At 44.7% G+C, this 20715-nt stretch overlaps 1 protein-coding gene and 1 long non-coding RNA gene across 2 annotated transcripts in view; both read left to right on the top strand.

Moving 5' to 3' along the window:
• The first annotated feature begins 1144 nt into the window (after window positions 1-1144).
• On the top strand, window positions 1145-10038 carry OSR1 (odd-skipped related transcription factor 1). The gene is made up of 3 exons (XM_083858524.1): window positions 1145-1663; window positions 6916-7608; window positions 8130-10038. Exons 2-3 carry the CDS (start codon window positions 6962-6964, stop codon window positions 8263-8265), a joined length of 783 nt encoding a protein of 260 aa, XP_083714650.1. The 5' UTR covers window positions 1145-1663; window positions 6916-6961; the 3' UTR covers window positions 8266-10038.
• A 1220-nt stretch (window positions 10039-11258) lies between these two features.
• The window catches only part of LOC310908000, a 29633-nt gene continuing 20176 nt past the window's right edge, over window positions 11259-20715 (top strand). The window contains exon 1 of the long non-coding RNA XR_014589760.1: window positions 11259-11363. This is a non-coding gene — a long non-coding RNA (uncharacterized lncRNA). The remainder of the gene's footprint in view (window positions 11364-20715) is intronic.

Raw genomic sequence — 20715 nt, 5'->3', positions numbered from 1 at the left:
TTGCTGTTTTGTTGATTTTGGTTTTATTTGTTTGCTTGTTTTTCCTTCGGAGATGAAAAAAAAAAAAAGTTAAAAAAAAAAAAAAAAGAGTGTAATTACAGGAGTGTCATGAACAATAAAAAGCCACACGCGCGCCCCTGAGCGCGGTGCCGTGTTTTCCCGGTGGATCTGTCTTCGCTCCCGTGTTATATTACCCTGCCTCCTCGGGACAATGTAATATACCCGAGCAATTTTCCCCCTTCCCGGATCTAAAGGAGTGTGAATGGATGGATGAATAGAAAAACAAATAACCGAGGAGATTACGGCCTCAGGATTAATTATAAAGCGCGTTTAACCTTTTTTCTTTCGAGGGTTGTTTTGCTTTTCCTGTGCCGCCCGGGCAGTCGCCCCCGGACACAAGCAAAGCTCTGCGGCTCCGCATCCGCGGGGAATCCGCGGGGAATCCGCGGGGAATCCGCGGGGAATCCGCGGGGAATCCGCGGGGTTCGCTCGCCGTGGAACCCTCCGGGCCCGGGGGAGGAAGGACAGAAGGAAGGCGCCCATGTCAGGGGCGCTGGAGAGGAAAGTGGGGATCAGCAGGGATGACGGGACGGGCGGAGGAAGCGGCTCTAACCGGGGGTGGACCCCTGACAGGTAAGCGGCTCCCGGGGTCCTCTCTGAAGATCTGCTCAGAGAGGCAGAACAACTCGAGATCCCTAAATCCATCGAGCGGGAGCAGGTTCCCTCCCCCCATCATACCCCCAACTTTTGCATCCTTTCTTCCTTTGTGCCCCTCCCGCCCCCTGGGCAGGTCCCGGTGGGTCCCGTCCCGGGGCTCTGCTCGGCGGGGAGGGGGCGCAGCGCGGCGGGCGGGAGCGCTTCGGGCGCGCTTCGGGCACGGTTCGGGCGCGCTTCGGGCACAGTTCGGGCGCGGTTCGGGCGCGGTTCGGCGCGGTTCGCGGCCGTGAAGTGCAGAACGGAGCGGCGGGGCCGGATGGGCTCAGGCAGCGCGGCCGGGGCAGGGTCCCTCCCGTCCCCGCGGAGCTGCGCGGGGAAGCCCCGGCCCCGGCCCCGGGAGGACGGTCCGCAGAGCGCGGCGGGCCCCGGGGAGATGCTCCGGGGGAGGCTGCGGGAGCGGGGCGGGGGGGCGAGGTGAGAGCTTTGCGGGCTGCTGCGCCTCCGGGAGAAGCGGGTTGAAAAGTTGGTTCTTCCCAGCCAGAAAGTTTCTCCCCGCGTGCGCATGCCCGGAGTGCGGTGGGAGGCGGAGGGGGGCGCTGGGAGGGGGGGTTGAAATAAGGAGGAGGCAGGAGGGAAGGGATCGGTTCAGTCTGAGCGCGGCTGCTCCCGGGCGCGTTGGCTCTCAGCGCACGCAGCGGCTCCGGGAGCGGGAGCGGGGGCAGCGCCGCCGGCCGGGCCACCCGGACACCTGGCCCCGCTCGGACCTGCCCGTGCCCGCCGGAGGAGCGCTGGGGTGGGTGGGGTGAGCTGTGCCCCCCAGGGCCAGCGCAGACACTGACCTAGCCCAACCTCCTTTTTTATTATTATTTTTATTTTTATTTTTAATTTTTTTTTTATTTTTTTTTCTTCCCCTATTTTTTTTTTTTCCATTGTTTTATTTTACCAGCTCCAATTTAGCCCAGGATCTTTTAACTGCTGCCAGCGGTGGAGCACAGATCGGGATTAGGTAAATAAAAAGAACAACTCATTCTGTTTGGTTTTTATTTTGCCAAGCCTCGGGGGTTGGGGATATCGATTCAAACACTTCCTTTACCTCCTTTCTTTCTTTGCCCCCATCCCCTCCCACGGTGCACTGGATGGGGCAGAAGCGTGAACGTTGTGTTTCACGTGAGGAGACTGTTCTCCCTGGGGCGGGCTGGGGTCAGCCTGCACACGGGGCTCGGATATTTTGATGCTATTTAAAGATTTGTCCTCCCCTTCCAAAGTTGTGTCTCCCCCCTTGCGGAGAAGTCGTGTTTCTAACCCGAGCTAAAAATGACACATACGAGCAAAACAGAAGCTGCATGTCCTTTACGGCCTTGAACTTCCAGCTTTTCTCTTTTCTGTTATTGGCTTCTCTTTCTTCTTCAGTCTCTTCTTTCTATATTTCTGCGAAGATTCTACTTTCTTTTTTTTTTTCTTTTTTTTTTTCTTTTTTTTTTTTTTTTTTTTTTTTTTCTTTTTTTTTTTTTTTTTCTTTTTCTTGCAACTCCAGTGTTTTAGGATCTGAAAAGCCTTCCCTCTTTCTTCCCAAGGCCGTAACAGAATTGAGCCTGATGTTTATATTTGTCTGAATGGATTGAAACAAGCTCAGGACAGGAGAAACGAAGCCTCTCTAGAGGCTGAGCCTATAAAGTGTCGGTGACAAGCCGAGGATTAGAGTACAGTTGTTATAGCTGGCTTTTGGGAGGGAACCTGTAAAAGCAGAGCATTGTGGAGATTCTCGTGGCGCTGCAGGGGCTGTTCGGTAGATCGCGAGGCAGGCGGAGGCTCCGGGCAGGTGCACGGCGGGGCCGGTCAGTCAGTCCGGAGTCAGCGGGACAGAGCCCCGGCCCTGAGGCTGCCCGGGCCTGGGGACGTGCCCTGCTGCCCCCGGGGCTGTCACCGCACAGCCTTGGCCCTGCCCGCTGTGGCCGTGGGAAGAGAGAGGAACGGAGGAGAGAAATCCTCCCTGCGGCCGGGACAGAGGAAGGATTTATTCCCGTGTAGGGGAAACACCGGCTATTTCTCTAGGGAGAAAATCAGGGTGGACGTTGTGCTGGGGGCCTTTCAATACCCGAGGGGATTAAAAAAGCACACACAGAATTCCCCCGAACCCGCCTAAAAACTGCGGGAGGCGGCGGAGGACTCGGCCCTGCGGCCGCCCGGGGCCCGCAGCCTCTGGCTCCGTCCAGGGCCCAGCCCGGACCTTTCCTGCTGGGGATAAAGGTGCCCCGGGCACTGCTGCGCTCGGCCCCGGGCGTTATTTATTATTATTATTATTATTTGAGAAACGAAAGCCCATCTCGTTCACCGCGCTCGCAGTGGTGGTCTGGGGAGACTTGTCAACACCGATTTCGTGATAAAATGTGAATGATGATTTTATAAGGATTGAGCGGAGATATCCAAGGCACACGCTGACTGAGTCCTTCCAGTCCTCATTAATGTTAGCAATTAACTCTTTCACGCTCAATTAGCCCCAAATAAACCCGCTTTAATAGATTCTGCACACTTCATTAATACTTTGGATAAATCTGTGCTGTACAATGCATTTTATTCCTCAAGAGCAACACGCTCTAATAATGCGGAGCGAAAGGGGCAGTTTTATTCCCTTTCCACTTAGTTTCCCAAACGCAGATAACTTGTGAGCTCCATTTCCTCGCTTTAACTTTAGGAAGAGAAATTTTCTTTCCCTCAAAGGAGACAAAATAAATCGCCGACCTGGTGGCAAAATGCTGCACACCGATGGGTGCCCCTCAAAGGACGGGGCTGCCAGGCTTGAAAAAGTTCAGGCAAAACTTGGGAACACTTTTTGACAGAAGAACCTGATTGCTGCAGTTCGAGGTTCTCGCAAGAATGCATCATTTTATACCCGCCACTTTATCATGTTTGTAAAAATAAGCAACGTTCTCAGGGTAATTTACCTCCTCCATTCTTCCATGTGGAACTAATTAGCAAACCTCATTATTTATGAGTCAGGTATTTAATGTAACAAATATCCCTTTCAAAGGATACATCGGAAATTGATAATTCAACGTAGAAAGGAAAAATACCTACTAGCCACAAGATTACTTAAAAATCCATTTAATTTCCCCTCTTGCTATGCTACCAGCAGAAAGCCGGGGAGATTTTTTTTTTTTTTCTGGTATATAGAGTAGGTAGAATTTAATCTGGAGAGTTAAGATTGAAATGGTCTTAAAACAGTGGCAACTGGACAATAGCATTACCGTATCTTCACTCGGGGCAAAGGGTAAGAAAGCTGGAGACAGATGTGGACTTTCAAGTTTATGATCCTATTTTGCAGGGTAAATTTATCTTGGCATGAGTGGGGTTTGTTTCAGTCAGAACACAAGAGGCTCGTTCTTAATTACTCTTCGATCTACTTTGTGCTAAAAAAGAAAACCCCACACGGTTTTATTGCGATGGGGGAATTCAAGCAGACAACTCGCGGGGTCTTCTTCTGAAAAAAAAATAAATTAAAAAAAAAAAAAAAAAAAAAAAAAAAAAAGGCGACCCGATAACGATCTGTTTACATGAAGTAGAATTAAAGGTGGAGGTGGCACCGAAATCAAAGAAAGGTTGATCTCTCTGCGGGCAAGTGGGAGACCAGAGAGTTACTACACTGTGAAACACATTCGCTTTGATGTCCCGAAGTGAGGGGACTTCTTTATGAAATAGCCTGCTTTTCATCCATATTTTTGACTATCCCGGTCGTACACAGCAAAAGTGTAGCTTACATTTCTGGAGAAGTGCCAAGAAACTTGTAGTAACACGAACGCTCTTCTCCCACCTCCTCTTTTCTTATTATTTTCTTCTCCTCTCCTCTCTTTTGACCCCCCCCCGCCCCCCTCTTCTATTTGTCTTTTGCTTTTTCAACCTTTTTATTATTTTTATTTATTTTTTTTTTTTTTTAATTTAACAGAGTTGCTCTGGCAAAACCAAAAAAAACTGTGGGTGCAATGGATGCTATTATGACCTGACTGTATTTCTCCTTTTTTTTTCGCCTTGTTTTTTATTGGGAAAATCGAAAGAGAATTTTTAAACGTTTTCAAGCTAGAATCTACCCGTATTGACATAGTCGATTTCTGCTTATATATTCCGCGTTAAGTGTTTTTTAATACAAAGAAAGAAAGATGGATAAACTTCATTTGCAATAGCCTGTTTCACGTTTGAGAGAACTGGAGCTACCTAGACAGGGAAACAGACATTTTCAGGTACCCGGAGGAGAGACAAGAGTGTTCCCTGTGCACTTTGTCCTCGGGGTCAGCAGCTGAGGCATTTGTGCTGTGATGTGGACATGCTTAGTGTATAGGCAGCACTAACTAAATGAAAGTATATTCCCAGTAGAGCAACAAAACAGTCTGGTTGATTCAACAGCCCTAAATAGTTTAGCAAAAAAAAGAAAAAACACCACCTTCCCCCACTCCTCCCCGCCCCCCCCCCCCCCAAAAAAAAAAAAAAAAAAAAAATAGAAAGAAGGGAAAAAAGGAGGAAAGGGAGGAGAATAGAGAATATAATGTGTGCATTTTTCAATCAGCCACTATCAGAAATGTGTCCAACTGAAAAACAAAAAATGTCACAATCTCTTATTCTGGGTCATTGCAGTGGAATTCCTCTAAGGTTTGAGCTCTCTTCCTGCTGCTGATTTATGTAAAGCAGAGCGAAAGGTGGGCCTGGAGTATAGAGCTGCTCAGAGTAAGCTTCTCCCTCTCACACCCTCCCAGCCACAGCTCCTCTTTCCAGGCAACAGCACACATATAAATCAGATTTGTTTCCCTGGTCTTTAGACCTCTTCCACCAGCAGTTTCCACACCCCCAGACTTCCAGCTCAGAGGGACAATTACTGCTCTGCTGTACTTTGCTGCCTCCATTTGTCCCAAGGGGCTTTACTCTTCACCTGGGGATGAACTCTAATCCGAGTACTGCGAGGATCCCTGTTGGGATCTGTGACTCAGCAGGGACTCTGTCAGGATCTTATAAAGATCCTGTATGGATCCTGTGGGAACCCTGCAGCAAACTTGTGGAGATCCTGGCAGAAAATAGCCCCACTGAAGGCAAATCCCAGAGCTCACTGAGGGGAAAGGGAGTATAAGCTGGGGACTGTGGAGTAAGGAGAAAGCTCTCTGGGCTGCAGGGATGTGACGCTTCCAAAAGCCATGGGTGCTCTCTCACACCCACAAAGGGAGGAAGCTGCGTCCCCACCAACAACCCTCGGGAGGCATCTCCTGCCAAATGGTTGACAGCAGCCAGGGCTGAATTTTCAGACTGGGCCAGATGTGCCTCAGTGCTGCTGCCTTGTAGCATTTTCCCCTCCATCTTGTGGGGTGGGACGGAGAGGCATCTGGCCCAGAAGAGAGGCTAGGGGCTTGGCAGGACCCTGAAACACAGACCAAAGCAGTGGCACCCAGCCCAGGGAAGGGCTGAGGCCCTGCAACTGCTGGTCTGGGTGCCTCATGGGAAGGGTCTCTCCAGTCCTCATCTTTTAGCCTTTTGAAGGGCTCTAATTAAGCAGTTGCTTAGATTAGGGATGTGGGCTTGAAGCCAGGCACTTCTCCCTGGGAAGAGCAAATGGCACTTCAGATTCGTCACCCAAATTCAGCATTTTCCTATTTCTTTTTGCAGTACACAAGAGAGAGGGCTTTGGCTGGTATTTTCCTCATAATTTTTTTTTTTCATCAAAATTATTTTATTTTTTTGAAAGAGGGCGAATATGCAGTTCTGAGCATTCAAGTGCCTCCATCATCTCAGAGGCTTGGCTGAGGCCAGACCACAGGAGCTGAGCAACCCCGGGGCAGCAATTTCTGCGTCCTTCCCCACATCACCTCAAGAGTCAGAGCTAAACACAGTTTCTGTGGACAGATGTAGTGGGCAGTATCTCACTATTTTCTAGAGGTGATCCAGGAAGGGATTTTAAATTACTAGGAGATGATTGAGCTTTTTGGGCCAAAATGGCATCTTGGCTATTCCAATGTACAGGACAACTGGAAGTCTGCAAAGTAGGGGATGCTGCTGGGAAGCAAATGATTATGGATGCAATACAATATTTGTGTGCAAGAGAAAGATGTGGAGAGGGAAAATCTGGGGACACACTCACAGTAAACATCTGGTTAGGCCTCTCTAATTCCAAGGCAACCTCCTCCTCTGGCTTTGGAGAGGGATATTGATGAGGGGTGAAGTAAGGTGCTTTGTTTTCATGTAAATCTACCTCTCCCTCTTCCCCCCTCCATCTTTATTTTCCAGATATTTTCCTCCCCTGCTCCCAAGATCCTCCTCCTGAGCTGCCACCATGGGAAGTAAAACCCTGCCGGCCCCAGTGCCTATCCATCCTTCCCTCCAGCTGACCAACTACTCCTTCCTGCAAGCGTTCAACGGGCTGCCCGCCGTGCCCTCCGACCACCTCTCCAACCTCTATGGCTTCAGTGCCCTGCACGCCGTGCACCTGCACCAGTGGACTCTGGGCTACCCGGCCATGCACCTGCCCCGCTCCTCCTTCTCCAAAGTTCCCAGCGTCTCCAGCCTGGTGGACGCCCGGTTCCAGCTGCCCACCTTCCCGCTCTTCCCGCATGTCATCCAGCCCAAGCAAGAGGCCGCCAACATGACCCTCAAAGCCAAGCCCCGCTTTGACTTTGCCAACTTAGCAGTGGCTGCCACACAAGAGGACCACTCTAAACTGGGACAGGCAGACAGCCAGGGCTCACCTGCGGGGCTGGGGTCTTTGCTAGACGTGACTAAACTCTCTCCGGAAAAGAAACCCACGCGGGGAAGGTTACCGTCCAAAACCAAGAAGGAGTTTGTGTGTAAATTCTGTGGCAGGCACTTCACCAAGTCCTACAACCTTTTGATCCATGAAAGAACCCACACCGACGAACGGCCCTACACATGTGATATTTGTCACAAGGCTTTCAGAAGACAGGATCACCTGAGGGATCACAGGTAACTATTTTTCTTTTTCCTGTTCTTCTTCCCTTGTGTATTTGTACTCTCCAGTTACCCATCTACACTCAAGATTTTTACAAGAAAAAGTTAATTACTCATCCAACCAAGAGTGTTCCCTCTAGTTTTCCCTTTACCCACTCTTGGTGGTAGAGTGCAGGTAACTCACAGTGGAAGATATACCTCACTCACTCCATAAAGACAATTTCGCAACCTCCTTTTTAGCTTTTACGGACGTTTTCACCCTCCATTTCCATCATGTGGGCTCTGCCTCTATGATCACTTAGAAGTGTCATGAAGACACACAGTCTGGTGACTCCAAAGTAATCCCTAAGAAATAAAGCACCCTATAACCCTCTCGTACCCTCCTCTCTTGCACACACACATACAGACAGTTGCCCAAGAACTGCACTCCAGCACACTCAATCTCAGCAGTAGGTATAAGAAATCTCCAGCATATTCTCCCACTGATGAGTTTAGGCCAGGTATTTCTGACATCTGAATTGTTTCTCTCTCTCTAGATATATCCATTCTAAAGAAAAGCCTTTTAAGTGTCAAGAATGCGGGAAAGGATTTTGCCAGTCCAGAACACTAGCGGTCCACAAGACACTGCACACGCAAGTAAAGGAACTGAAACCTGCCAAACTTAAGTGTTGAATCTTCAACTTCTATGAACTTTTCCTCCCCTTCAGACTTTATACCAAAACTAGAGCAGAAACAAAACTTTCAGGACGGGAGCACTGGACTTTGTGCTTTGTTTTTATTTCTACTTTAAAAAGGGCAAAATCTGCACCCCTTCAATCCCCCATCCAAGCAATTAACTTCCTAAGTCGTGGGTGAAAAGATTGTTTTACATTTAAAATATACGTGAATGATACAGAGAGTGCTAGCTGACTTGTGTGGCTTTGATAAACTTTATGCCAAAAGGTGGTGCTCACGTGTTGGACAGGAATCTCTTTAAAACCAAACAAAAACCCACAAGACATCCCCGACCAACCCCTGCACCCAAAAAATCCAAACCAAAATCGTATCTTCCAAAAGTATTACTTAAGAAAATCCAGACTCTTATTTTATACATTTTTTTTTTTTTTTTTTTTTGACTGTATAAAGCTTCTTATTTTTACACTTCAGGAAGTACAAAGAATTCCAGAAGACGATTAAGAACTGAAACGGTGGTTTCTCATCACAGCACCATTAAGACAAGGAGAGGGGCAACTTGCAAATCTCATTTGCTAGTTTGTTTTCAGAAAAGGAGAAGAAAATTAATGTTTGGAAACGACCTAAGTCTCTCAAGGGAGGAGTATCATGCGTTAGAAAATGCATCCAGACCTCAGACCCACGGGTTCCTGGTGTTGGGACAGATCAGTGCTCATGGGACATGGAGACCTTTTTTATTACCTTGTGGTCTAGTGTGCTGTGAGGAGGTTTGTAACTTCTGGACTTGTTTAAAAAACCCAGAGGAAAGAAAGATGGCAATACGTCAAACTGATGGTATGCACAACGTGGTTTTAGTGGTACTTAAAGTCTTCGTGTGTCCTGGTGTGAGAGAACAAATCTCAACTTGAGAGCGTATTTTTTTTAAATGCTGGCTTTCTGAACAGTGTATTCAAATTAAGAGACATTCCAATAAGTTCTGTTTATTAAAAAAAAAAAAAAAAAAGTTGTATGGCTGTTTGGCACTTTATGCTGATTATTGGTAATTGACATTTATCACTGGATTGTGTGTGGTTTTTAAGTATTAAAATAAATTGTTATTTTACAGGCAAGTCTGCATGGACTACATATGCGTTCATTTGGTTTCTGATCCCTTCCCCGGTAAACTGTCAATATTCAAAACCTATGTTTTTTTTTCCTTAGTTAAGTTTTTATTTCCTCGGAGGTTGTTTCTGCCAATTTTGGAAGGTCTGGATCTTTTTTCTGTGAATTAGCTTTCCCCCTCCTAATTTTCCTTTTCTCCCTCCCCCCCCTTTTTTTTTCTTTTTTTCTTTTTTTTTTTCTTTCTTTCCTTTTTTTATATTTTTTTTTTTATTTTCTTTTCTTAATGCTGACAAAAGTAAACATATGTAGAGAGTCAAATAATTTTCCTGCTAGTGAGAAAAAAAAAAAAAAAAAAAGTCTTGGGTAACTAAATCGTGGGTATTAGCTGATAAGATGAGGTGTCAGAAGTGTTATAAAACAAATCAGATGAGTAATGGGTGAACTGTTGCTGCTCTCGGAGCCCAGAGGCGCTGCGGGGAGAGACGCCTTCGCACCCCCATCCCTGCGTTTGTTTGAGCGGCCGTTTTTCAGTCACATCCTCGGCCGGTTCCGCGCTGATTGGGGCGGCCTTTGATTCCCGGCAGCTGTCTTAGATCAGAGATGTTTATTCCACTGCGAGACCTCTTTGGATCGAGACGGGGGAGAGAGCTCAGTGCTGGGGCATCCGCTCGAGCCTTTGAAGCGCCTCTGGCCGCCGTCCTTTCCCGTCCTCTCGGCAAACCCTAAACCTTCCTCCTCCCGTCACGAGTCAGTGCCCCCGCGATAAGAGAAGCCTCTTCTTTTGCAAATTAGCGATGCGGCAGCGGTGACCCCGGAGCTGCCCGGCGGCTCCTGCGCGGATGCTCATCGACCCCACCGCTCGCTCCGGTGCGGCTCCTTTCCCCTTTCCCCTTCCCCCCTGCTGCTTTTAGTAATTATTTCTTTATTTGGTAAAGAATCCTATCAAGGTCTGGAAAAAAGGTGCGGTTGTAACTCATTTAATGTAAGGGGAGGGGGGAGAAATTTCTCTCTCCCTCTTATTTACTGGATACCCATCCGAGCGCACTAATGAAAAGGCACTTGCAGGACGGGCTCGGACCCACCTCCAGCGCGGGGAGGCCCTCGGGGAGCTCGGGATGCGAAGTGCCGCCTGTGCCCGCACCCAGCTCCGGGGGTGGGAGCACGGGCAGTTTGAACAGGCTTGTTTTGGCTTCGCTCCCCACCCGCCACTCGCTTCTCACGCCGCGTGGAGACTTTTGGTTTTGGCATCTGAAAAGCAGCAAGTGAGGGGTGCGGGCTGAAGTCCGCAGTGACCTGCAGGCAGCCGGGGCTGGCCCTGCGCGGGAGGAGGGCGGGACGAGCGCGGAGCCCTGCGCGCCGCTCCGCCGGCATCTCATGCGCGGAGCCGGGCTGGAGCGAGGAGCATCCATCCCTCCATCCCTCCATCCATCCATCCCCGAGCCGGGCTGGCATGTTTGCTCTGCAGCTTTTCTCGGAGGCCATTTGAAGGTGCCCACCTCCCCGGTCCTCCGTGGGGGTTTGGAGGGATCGCCTTGCACAGTCCCCGCAGGAGCGGCCGCGTTTCCCCGGCGTCCCGAGCGCTCCATGGGACGCGCCCCCCGCCCCCGGCGTGCCCCGCTGCCGGGCCAGGGGACGAGCCAGCAGCCCCGAGCACCGACACGGTGTTAAGGGGCAGCCTGAAGGCTGGTGGTTCATCCTCCTCCGTGCCCTTCTAAACGGAGAACCGGAGAGAAAAACCCCGATCAACTTCCCCGTCCCTCTTGTGCCGCTCCTGGCACCCAGTAAGGGAGCAAGGATGCGCCCGGGATCCTGCCGCCGAGCGAGGAAGTTCAGGGATTGCCGCCTGGAACCAGGTTTTCAGGGGCCGTAACTGCGAGGCAGAAATCCGAGTCGGGTCCACAGGGAGGGAGGAAGGGACTCGGGTCACTCCACCGAGGCTTTCCCACGGTCGCTCCACCGTCTCCTGAACAGCGGGAAAGCGAAACACCCGTGGCAAGGTAAGAAACTGTGTCAGTGGCTGGTTCCTGGGAACCATTAGAGCTGCGGGGTCGCAAAGGTGGAGAAACCACTCCTCCCAGCTGGGCAGGAGAAGGGTTTCATTTGAAGAGCTGAAGCTTGGTGATCTGGCTGCCAAGAATTTCTTGGGACCTGCATTTTTATGTGCAATTAAAAAGAAAAAAAAAAAATCCCCAGAACTGACATAATTAGAAATACAGATGTACTAAAACTATTTGGGCATGCCGAGCACGGGATGCACATACAACCTCTTAATGCCACTTGTCCTGCACTCGACTGTGTGTGTATTTCCTCCTCCCAGAAGGCCACTTTAGCCCCGGTGCTAACAAAGGCTATCTATCTGGTCATGCTCCCAGCTGCATGGGGGAACAGTTCGCCTTTTCCCTCCAGTGTTTTGAGATTTGCTAGGCAGTATCAGTCCAGTGATTCCAAGGAAAGCAGAGATGAAATCATGACAGTCAGAAGAGATAAGTTGTACTAAACCCCAAAATAAATGAAAGGAATTAGATGGGAAATGTGCCTTTTTAATCAGGATCACAATTTAAATGATTAATTGCCTTCCCTCTTTCTTTTTCTTTTCTATCTTTGCATGTGTTTTAATCTGACATTCATGCAGTGAATAAAACTTAGGCCTCTGTCTGCCAATCGAGGGCTGATTCTGTTTTCACAGTTGCTTTAAATTTTGCATTTTCATAATAAAAACATCACTGAATGGGAGTTTGCAGGAGTAAAAAACCAGGCACCTGACTCTAGTTGCCTCTTCCTGCAAGTTTTATAAGGGAAACAGATTTTTTTTTCTTTTAATTTTTTTTAACCATTTCCAGTTACAGAAGGAAAACATAAAGATGTGTTGGCACATCTCTTGCTCTCTTTCCCCCCCTTTGCATTCCAGTCATTCTTTTCCTGCCCATAAACTATTAGTACTCCACAAGAGCCTGATTCTGCACAGCCTACTAAGCCTGGTTTTTTTTGTTGGATGCAGGAAGAAATCCTGTCAGATGGGGTCTTCAGGGTACATTCGTGAAACAGAGCAAAAGCCTCTCCCAGAATTTGTACTGGAACAGCAAATAGTTACTTTTCAGCTGTGGATTGCATGTGCCTCTGAAAAGGGGACCACAAATCATTGGGTTTTTTAAAGGTTCCGCATGAGTTGTATATTAATCCCAGTTTCCCTAGGGATGGATTAATCCCAGCTTCCCAGTTGTGTGGCTAGAGACAATGTGGATGGGGTTGGGGGCAGGGGAGAAGGGAGATGGGAAAAGGAGAGGGAAATTAAGAAGATATATCACAGGAATACGTGGCCCAAGTGGCGAGGAGCCATAAGCAGTTTCATTACCTTTTCTACCTCTGTCACCACATGTAAACTGAAGCAAATCACTTCGGCTCCCTGTTTTGGTTTCTTCATCTGTAAATTGGGGGTAAATGCTGCTGATTTTGCTTCCAAGAGACTTGGCACACTCACGTAGAAACCCCTGCTCAACCCTCAGTAGTGAAAGGAGAGACTCCAACTCGTACGAGGGCAACTGAAAGCAGGGGCTGATCTGGGTGACCTAATGGAGTGTGTACGACAAATTTATATTCACGTGTAATTCTTTTCCAGCCCTGGCAGTTTTGTTGAGAGATGGAGTCCTAGAGCCCAGTATGCTTTTCTTCTCTACATTCCTATCCAGTGACTACACAGGAGGAATGGCATGGGCCAAATTCATCCCTGGTGGGACTCCAATGACATCAGTCATCTTTATAGGAGTTTTTTGAATGGAGTCAATTGGGTTTTACAAGGACCAAGTTTGGCCACATGCATATTTAACTGCTCAGAGAGCTGCAGCAGTGAAGGAAACTTCCCTTCCCTTGGAAGAATCACTTCTCAGTCTGGGAGACACAAACAAAGCCATTGATTTGTTTTACACAGTCAGTTTACCTTATTTAAACTCAAGGAGCAGCCGAAGTGTGCTCAGCATCCAGCTGAACTTCAAAGAAACAGCAGCCTAGCTGCTCTAAAATGTTCCCAGCTTTTGATGGAACTCTTCATTTGTTCAGAGGCTCAGTGCAGGTGCCACTGGTCCCCAGCAGACCCCTTTCCCTGGCAGAGGGCAGTGCCCTGCAGGAGCACCAGCAGAGGCCTGTGAGCAAAGCAGTGGCTTCATCACAGTACTGTGTCAGGATTGTTCCCTCTGCCCTTCATCAGACCTGGCTCTTCCAGGCTCCCTGTCTTCTCAAACATCTCTGCCACTTCCAGGTCACATCTCCTTCTATGCTGCTCTCTGGGGCTATAACTTCACTACCAGTTACATCTGATGAGAATGTAGTAGATCACCAAAAAGGAACACTCTCTCCACCACCTGTGACTTGGCTGCTGGTGCTGACTCCCCCTACACTTTACTCCTATGCTTTAGCTGCAGTCTGACGTTGCACCAAACATATACAAAAGTTTATAATAGCATTGTAGTTCCTGACTCAGTGGCTATTGAAAAATAAACCAACAATTTGATCAGTGTCAGTGATTACCAGAAGTTTGTCTACAGAGTTTGTCACCACTAATCAATTAAATTATTTGCAAGGTCAGTTCATTCTGTTTTCTTATTGCATCTTCTAAGGAACAAGTCAATTTGAATAACTAGAGAACTGTATTGTTAAATCTGAGTAGAAGAACGTCTGTTCTGGTCATATGAGGGACCTCAACCGTTTCCCATGGGATGAATGTCGTGCCTCTTTTCCTGATTTCTAATGTGCTTTCTGTCTTTACTAGATCTTTGAGTCATGGAAGTCACCTTTAATTTTCAATATTTTTACATTACATATGTGTAATAATGAAATTATTACTAGATCTTTGAGTCATGGAAGTCACCTTTAATTTTCAATATTTTTACATTACATATGTGTAATAATGAAATCTGGCTTTATAGGCTTCTTCATCTCTTCTACAGCAACTTGACTTGACTGAATCAAATGGTGCTATTCTAGTTTTACAGCTGAAGTTGTGGATGGTTTTTCTGAAGCCACAAAATCCATACTATTGAGACCAGCTATCACTTTTTTGTCTATTTTTTAATTTTCCTAATTTTAATTTACCACTGTCTTCTGTCCCTATTAGTCTGTATGCCATTTAGGAGAGAGAGAAAAAGAAATCATTAACAGCTTTTCAAAAGGATACACCAACTTGTACTAGAGATTTGATGCTCAGTTTTTTTTTTTAATTTATTTTTTATTTTTTATTTATTTCTCAGGTAATATATTGCTGTTTTTTTTTTTTAATTTACCTTTCTAATACTTCTTTCTCTCATCTTTTTTGTTCCTCAGTTTTGATAGAATTCTTGTCCTGCCCATGTCAATCTATGTTTCTGCCTCCTATTCAGCTCCATTTTAATTTGCCTGCATGCTGCTGAAACTTTATTTTTATTTGTCATATCACTGTATCTCATGACTCTGTTTCAATCTGGCCTTTTTTTTTTTCTACCCTTTGGTTTTCTTTGTCAAGCTCAAGTTAGTGAATGAAATTCACTACCATATTTCTTTTTCAAAGTCTCTGAATAAATTCATCTCTTCGCCCTCTTGTTTTCTTCACTTGTTTCAAATAATGTCATAATTTCCAGCCTTTTCTCTTCACAACACCTTTTCTCTTTCTGACCTTTTGGTTTAAAACCAGAATTGCTCAAATCACATTTTATGAGTGAATGATTAATATATTTAACAACTTTTTTTATCATTTCAAGGATTGTCCAGACGCAACATGGCTTTCCTCCAACTGTATGTAAAGATATTTCAGTTTATATATGTCTTGGAAATCCTTTTGAGGCTTGCTTTTTATCTATTCATTTTCCAGGAGTTCAGTACTAGGCTAAAAAAAAAAAAGAAGTTTCAGGTATATTTTCAGAGAAGAGAGAAGAAAACTTCCTAGTAAGGAAATATAAAAATAGGTAAAAGCAGATCTCATCTAAAGTTATATGAGGAAGGAGGAGTCTGTGTGCTAAACAGTACCCTTTGGGAATAGCTCCACATTGATGAGTGTGTTCCGAATCCTGCTGCCCTTCCTCACCTGCCATAGCCCTCGAGGCTGGTCAGACACACGTCCAAAGGGAGAACTGCACAGCATGTCAGAGAACAAAGCAGGATCTATACAGGGCTGTGGGACTATTCCTCTGCCCAGGAAAAGGTTCTTTCGGCCTCTTCCATCTCATATTGGTCAAACTCAAACCTCAAGAATAATAATTCCCCATGTTTCTTCCCAAACTTACACAGACTGCTGGGGCCACTTCAGTGTTTCAGGCACAGCCACCTCTGTTCTGCAGGTTTTCCTCCTTCCTGGATGTCTCTGCTGCATGCAGAGAGCACCTGCAGCCTCATAATGGTACCTCTTCTGGTCTGATGTTCAGCTGGTCTCACTGGGATCTGCTCAAGGGTTGCTGTAGCTGGCCATGCTGTCATGAGGGCTTAAGGATGTCTTTTTTCTGAGCATGGTGATAGGACAGCTAATTACACACTTTTATTTTTGTTTTGGAATTGTTTGATCAGAACTTTAGCAAAATTCTTTATTTTTTCCCAAGATAATTTTTTTTCACTTCAGATGGGAAATTTTGTCTTATGAGTGAAACTATATTGGCTACAGGCTGGCAGGTTCTTTTCCCTGTCTCTTTGCACATGTGAAACTGGGTTTATGTAAGTGTTCTTGAAAGGGACGTGAGAAATAACATCATCTGTGGCAGAAGGAGAAATTACAGACCATCAAGAATGTGCCACTTTCCATGATTTCCCTTTGAACTGTCAGTTAATTCTTTTGGTGCCTATTGTGTACTTATTTTTGTGTTCTTCCTTGAAATGCACTTCACTTGGAAAACAACTTCTCTAACACTTTACAAACATCTCTGCTTTCACCACCCTCCAAGTGCATTGCTGGACGTCTACTGAACATCCAGTGAGTTTCTGGATACTGCTGGTATGCCAAATATAGACTCTGTGGTGAAGGCTGCCCTGAGCAACTCTGAGCACAGTACTGGCTGCTGGTCTTAGCAACCAATAAATAATTAAGAAGCTGGATCTTTGATGATCCTTAAAGAAGGATGACTCACCCAGCCCTCTACTGTTGATTTCTTCATTAGCACAGACTTAGATCCGGGCCAAGAATTGGTTTTCCCTCATGCTTTTATTTGGTGACCACTTGGATGTGGCTTAGGAAACAGTTAGTGTGTCTCCAGCAGTTGGGAAATGTTTATTTCCAGCTGTTTATTTCCCTCAATGGATTAATAAGTCTATTTCAAAGTGCTGCAAAAATGAAAAATAGATTTTCAAAATGGGGAAGGAAGAAAATTCACAGAGACACAGTGTTTTCATCAAACTCCCTTTTCCCTGAACCTCAATGTTTAGATGAATATCTCAGTTTCCTTAGCTTTTCAATGTTCCCAGTCAAGTTTATAAACCACATGAAGGGTAATAAAAGTAATTCCCTCAACTGGAGAGAATAGAAGGGGAAATCAGATGGAGATGTTAATATTTTGGAACACAACCTTTCCACTGAACTGGTATCAGCTTGATTATCACATTATGCAAACAGCATGAAATTCCTGCAAAGATTTCACTCAGTATAAAACAGTCAGCAAGAAGGACTCAGTGCTTGATGCCTTTTACTGAGAAACTGTGATCCAGGAAGCCTCCTTCTCTTTTCCCCTGGCACAGAGTTAAGTCTTAGACATGGCACAAGACTTTCTGTCTTGTTTACTGATGTCTTGTATTCCTTACCATTTTTTTTTTTTTTCCTTCTTCTTCTTCTGACTTTGGGAGAAATATCTATTATATAGTTATGATTGTTATAAGAGGCATTTTATCCCTGGATGGATGGAACATACTGTCCTGTTCTCCTGGGCTGCAGGAGACTTACCAGGTTCCCTTCAATAGCAATCTTGCAAAAGTATAATGAGCACAGATAAAACTGATCATAAGTACAAAGCTCTCATTACTGCTGACACTCCTGTGAGAGCAGTGAGATGCATCAGAAGGGGCTGAAGGGTGAATGAGAGAACAAGACCCTCTTCTGGGCAATTCCATGGCCAGGCAAAGAAGCAGAAATGATGGGTAAAAGTCTGTCTGGCCCTGGCATATTTCTCAGATCAATTCCTGCCACTGTGGACAATATGAAAGAAAAAGATCAAGAGGGAGATTAAACCTGGAGGTATGAATGGGGATTTGAAAGCCATAATTCCAAAGCCAAACTTCTAAAATTAACATATGAGCACCAAACCCAATTTTCAGAGACACAAAGTGCCAGAAAGTCCCAACTAAAGTCTTTGTTGGCTGCAAGTGTTTAGCACTCACAGGATTGATTTTGGAACTTAAATTCATGATTGTTAGCTTCAGTTTTAGGGTACCCAGTTTATAAATGACTCCTTGCATTTGGATCAGTGTTTGTAGATCTCCAGATGCCGAAGAGTGTGACCCAAAGGTGGATTTGGCAACTCCAATATGCTTTAGGTCAAACATCTGTAAGGAACATGTGTCTGATTTCTTTACAACTTCGTTGTTTCAGTAGATGGTGTATCCAGTGCAATGTTATATCTGCTACTGAAATAGCTGAATGCAAATACCAGGAACCTCTGGGAAATTTTAGTTAATAGGAAAATAATCTAAAACAAATTCATCTGGTCATACAGCCAGGAGAAAAGAAATGAAAATAAAAGGAATTACTGATCCAACCAAGTAGGCACAGAAATGAAACCCCTCTAGGATTTTCTTTTTAGTTTCTCCAACTTCCATTAATTTAACGAGCAAACTAGGTCAGCAGCACAGTCTTATTATGCTAATAAATGAATGCCATAGATTCACTAATGTTAAAATGTCCAAACATTCCGCATCATTTGCTGCTTTGCAGAGGGAGCTGTGGCACAGCGACTCTGTATTTGGCTCGAATCCTAATTCAGATGCTGAGCCCTATGAGTCAATGTAGGAACTGCTGTAATGAAAGCCCAGCTATGGAGAAAGCAAGCTGCAGTACCACTGAACATGAATTAGCCCATTTCTAGCTGGGGTAAGAGAAGTCATGTAAACTGCATTTGAAGTTTCCACATTTAGATCTTATGCTGATAAAAGACTGGGAGGTCAGCCTGAGATGGGCAAAGTTTTGTATCAAGCTCTCATTGCAATACTGATGTATTTGCTTGTACTCTTCAGTAAACTTCAATAGCTAAACACTGTCCAATCTAAAGCAAGTTCTGAGATGCTGTTTTCTCCATGTGCTTCCTCTTTGTGAAAGGAAAGCTTATTAACTGTTAAACTGGTTATCAAAAATCTCAGTGGATCAAACAGTGATAATTTTATTTCTCATGAGGTGGGTGGAGATCTCCATGAGGAATTCCATGTCCTCTCTTATTTTTATTTTTTGCTGTCAAGATAAAAAAAAAAAAAAGGAAAAAAATTGCAAATAAACACATTTGACTTAATAAAGCTATAAATCAGTTTAGTCCTTAAAAAAGCTGTTCTCCTGATCTGGATTCAAAACTCATTGAAGAATAGTTTCTTGGAACACAGGTAAAAAGTTTTACACAACAGATTGAAAGTGAACAGTTTACCAAAAATTCAAATGCTGAACTGCCTTTGCAAGAAAAAATGGCATATTTATATAAACAAAAACACCTCATAAATAAAAAAACAAACAGAAATAAAGCTTAAATATATTTAGGGTGAAATTATTCACTTTATGGAAATATTTCAACACTATCTAGAATACTGTAGTGCTTCATCTGCCTAGTTTTATAGGCATAAAAAAGACTTTTAAAACAACACATTCTGAATTTATAAACTGTACTTTTCATTGACAAAAGTAATAAATTGTACACTGAAAAGTGGTTAAGACATGCTAATTCTGGCTCTCCATTTCCAAACTAGTATGTATCTATCTTTGGGGTGTTTTTTTGTGTTGCTGCTCTCAGAAGCAAGAGCTACCAAATCCTATTGAGAATATGTACTACTCTTGAATTTGGCATTGCTGAGGGCAGTAATTCCTGTCTGAATATGAATGTATGAATAGGCACATCCATGGCTCCTTGGCTGCTTCCATGTATCGTTTTTGACCTGTGGGGAACTTGTCTAGATGATAGAGTTTGCAGCTTTTCTCAACTTATTCTTATTTCAAGGAAAATTTCAAGACTTTTTGGATCTTGGGAAGAATTAATCCCTCAAAATGCTGGCAAGCTACTTGAGGAAGGTAATCTTAGGTTTGTTTAACTCTTCCACCTTTTCTGCTGATGTGAATTGAGGATTGATCTGCCAAAAGGAAATTTGCTTGAAAATGGGCATTGGCTTTATAATTGTGAGTTGGTTGTACCAAAGGTTTGTTTGATCACTTTATAGTATAGACCACCTAATAATATTTAAATTTGAGAACTTTTTCCTGTATTTTAATCTGTTTGTCATCAAAACAGTTCACAGTGACTCAGAAGCCCTATATCCACCCACGTGAAGTCAATGTTTTAGGTAGCGTGTCTTGAAGAGATACCAAAATCAGCATTTGTGATCTAGGATGAAACAGAAAATTAATGAAAAAACTTTAATCAAACTAGTCACTCTTTTTACTTAGCACTGAGGCTTCTATATGCACAGCATCTGAAGCTACATAGTATGTAGCTTTGTGTTTAAGTCCATAACTTAGATACAGCAATCTGTAACAGAAGTTTGACAATGGAGAAAATGAAAATATATTCAGAACATTTGTTTAAAGCATAATACAAAATTAGTCAAATTAATGAACAAATATTTACTATATGAGAGTATTTTAGTGTTTATGTTGTCCAAATGATCTTTGCTACATAAATTGTATGTGGATAGCCAATATTTGCTTTTCAAACTGTCACTGGCTGGACTGGCTGCCTGGCAATATTCCTTTTTCCTGATTAGATGTGTGAGTAATATTTCCAATTAATATTTTTGTTGTTCTGGGTTCCACAACTACTCATATATGACTCCTTTATAGCCGGTGTCTGAATCCATTATGCCAGAAAAGTTCATGGAAATTGTGGCTTGAGGATATTAATTAATGAAAACAGCAAAACGACATTTCTATGCAAAATGAATTGTAGTGTTTTCCCCAGCCTAACACCCAGACAACCGTTCTCTGGTAATAGACAATGCAGATACTTATAAAGAAATAAATATACATAAATAAAACAATTGAATTTTATTTCCTGCTTGAAAACTGTGTGTGGGTGGCAGTTTATTCTCTTCTCTTATTCCAACTGGGTCAGATTCAAGTTGGACTTGAACACATTTTGCATCTTGCCCTTTTTCTTGTGAAACTTGGGAACTTGTAGAAAGGGGTCATTTGGCAGGAGAAAGAGTAGTGTTTAGACTTAG

This window comes from Zosterops lateralis, assembly GCF_965231275.1.
Source record: "Zosterops lateralis genome assembly, chromosome: 3".
In the NCBI taxonomy this organism is placed as follows: domain Eukaryota; kingdom Metazoa; phylum Chordata; class Aves; order Passeriformes; family Zosteropidae; genus Zosterops; species Zosterops lateralis.
This window is presented reverse-complemented; position numbering and strand designations above follow the sequence as displayed.

Coding starts and splice junctions, on each gene's coding strand:
- OSR1 (XM_083858524.1), top strand. CDS start 6,962: ATGGGAAGTAAAACCCTGCCGGCCCCAGTGCCTATCCATCCTTCCCTC. Junction 7,609..8,129: donor GATCACCTGAGGGATCACAG/GTAACTATTTTT, acceptor CTCTCTCTCTAG/ATATATCCATTCTAAAGAAA.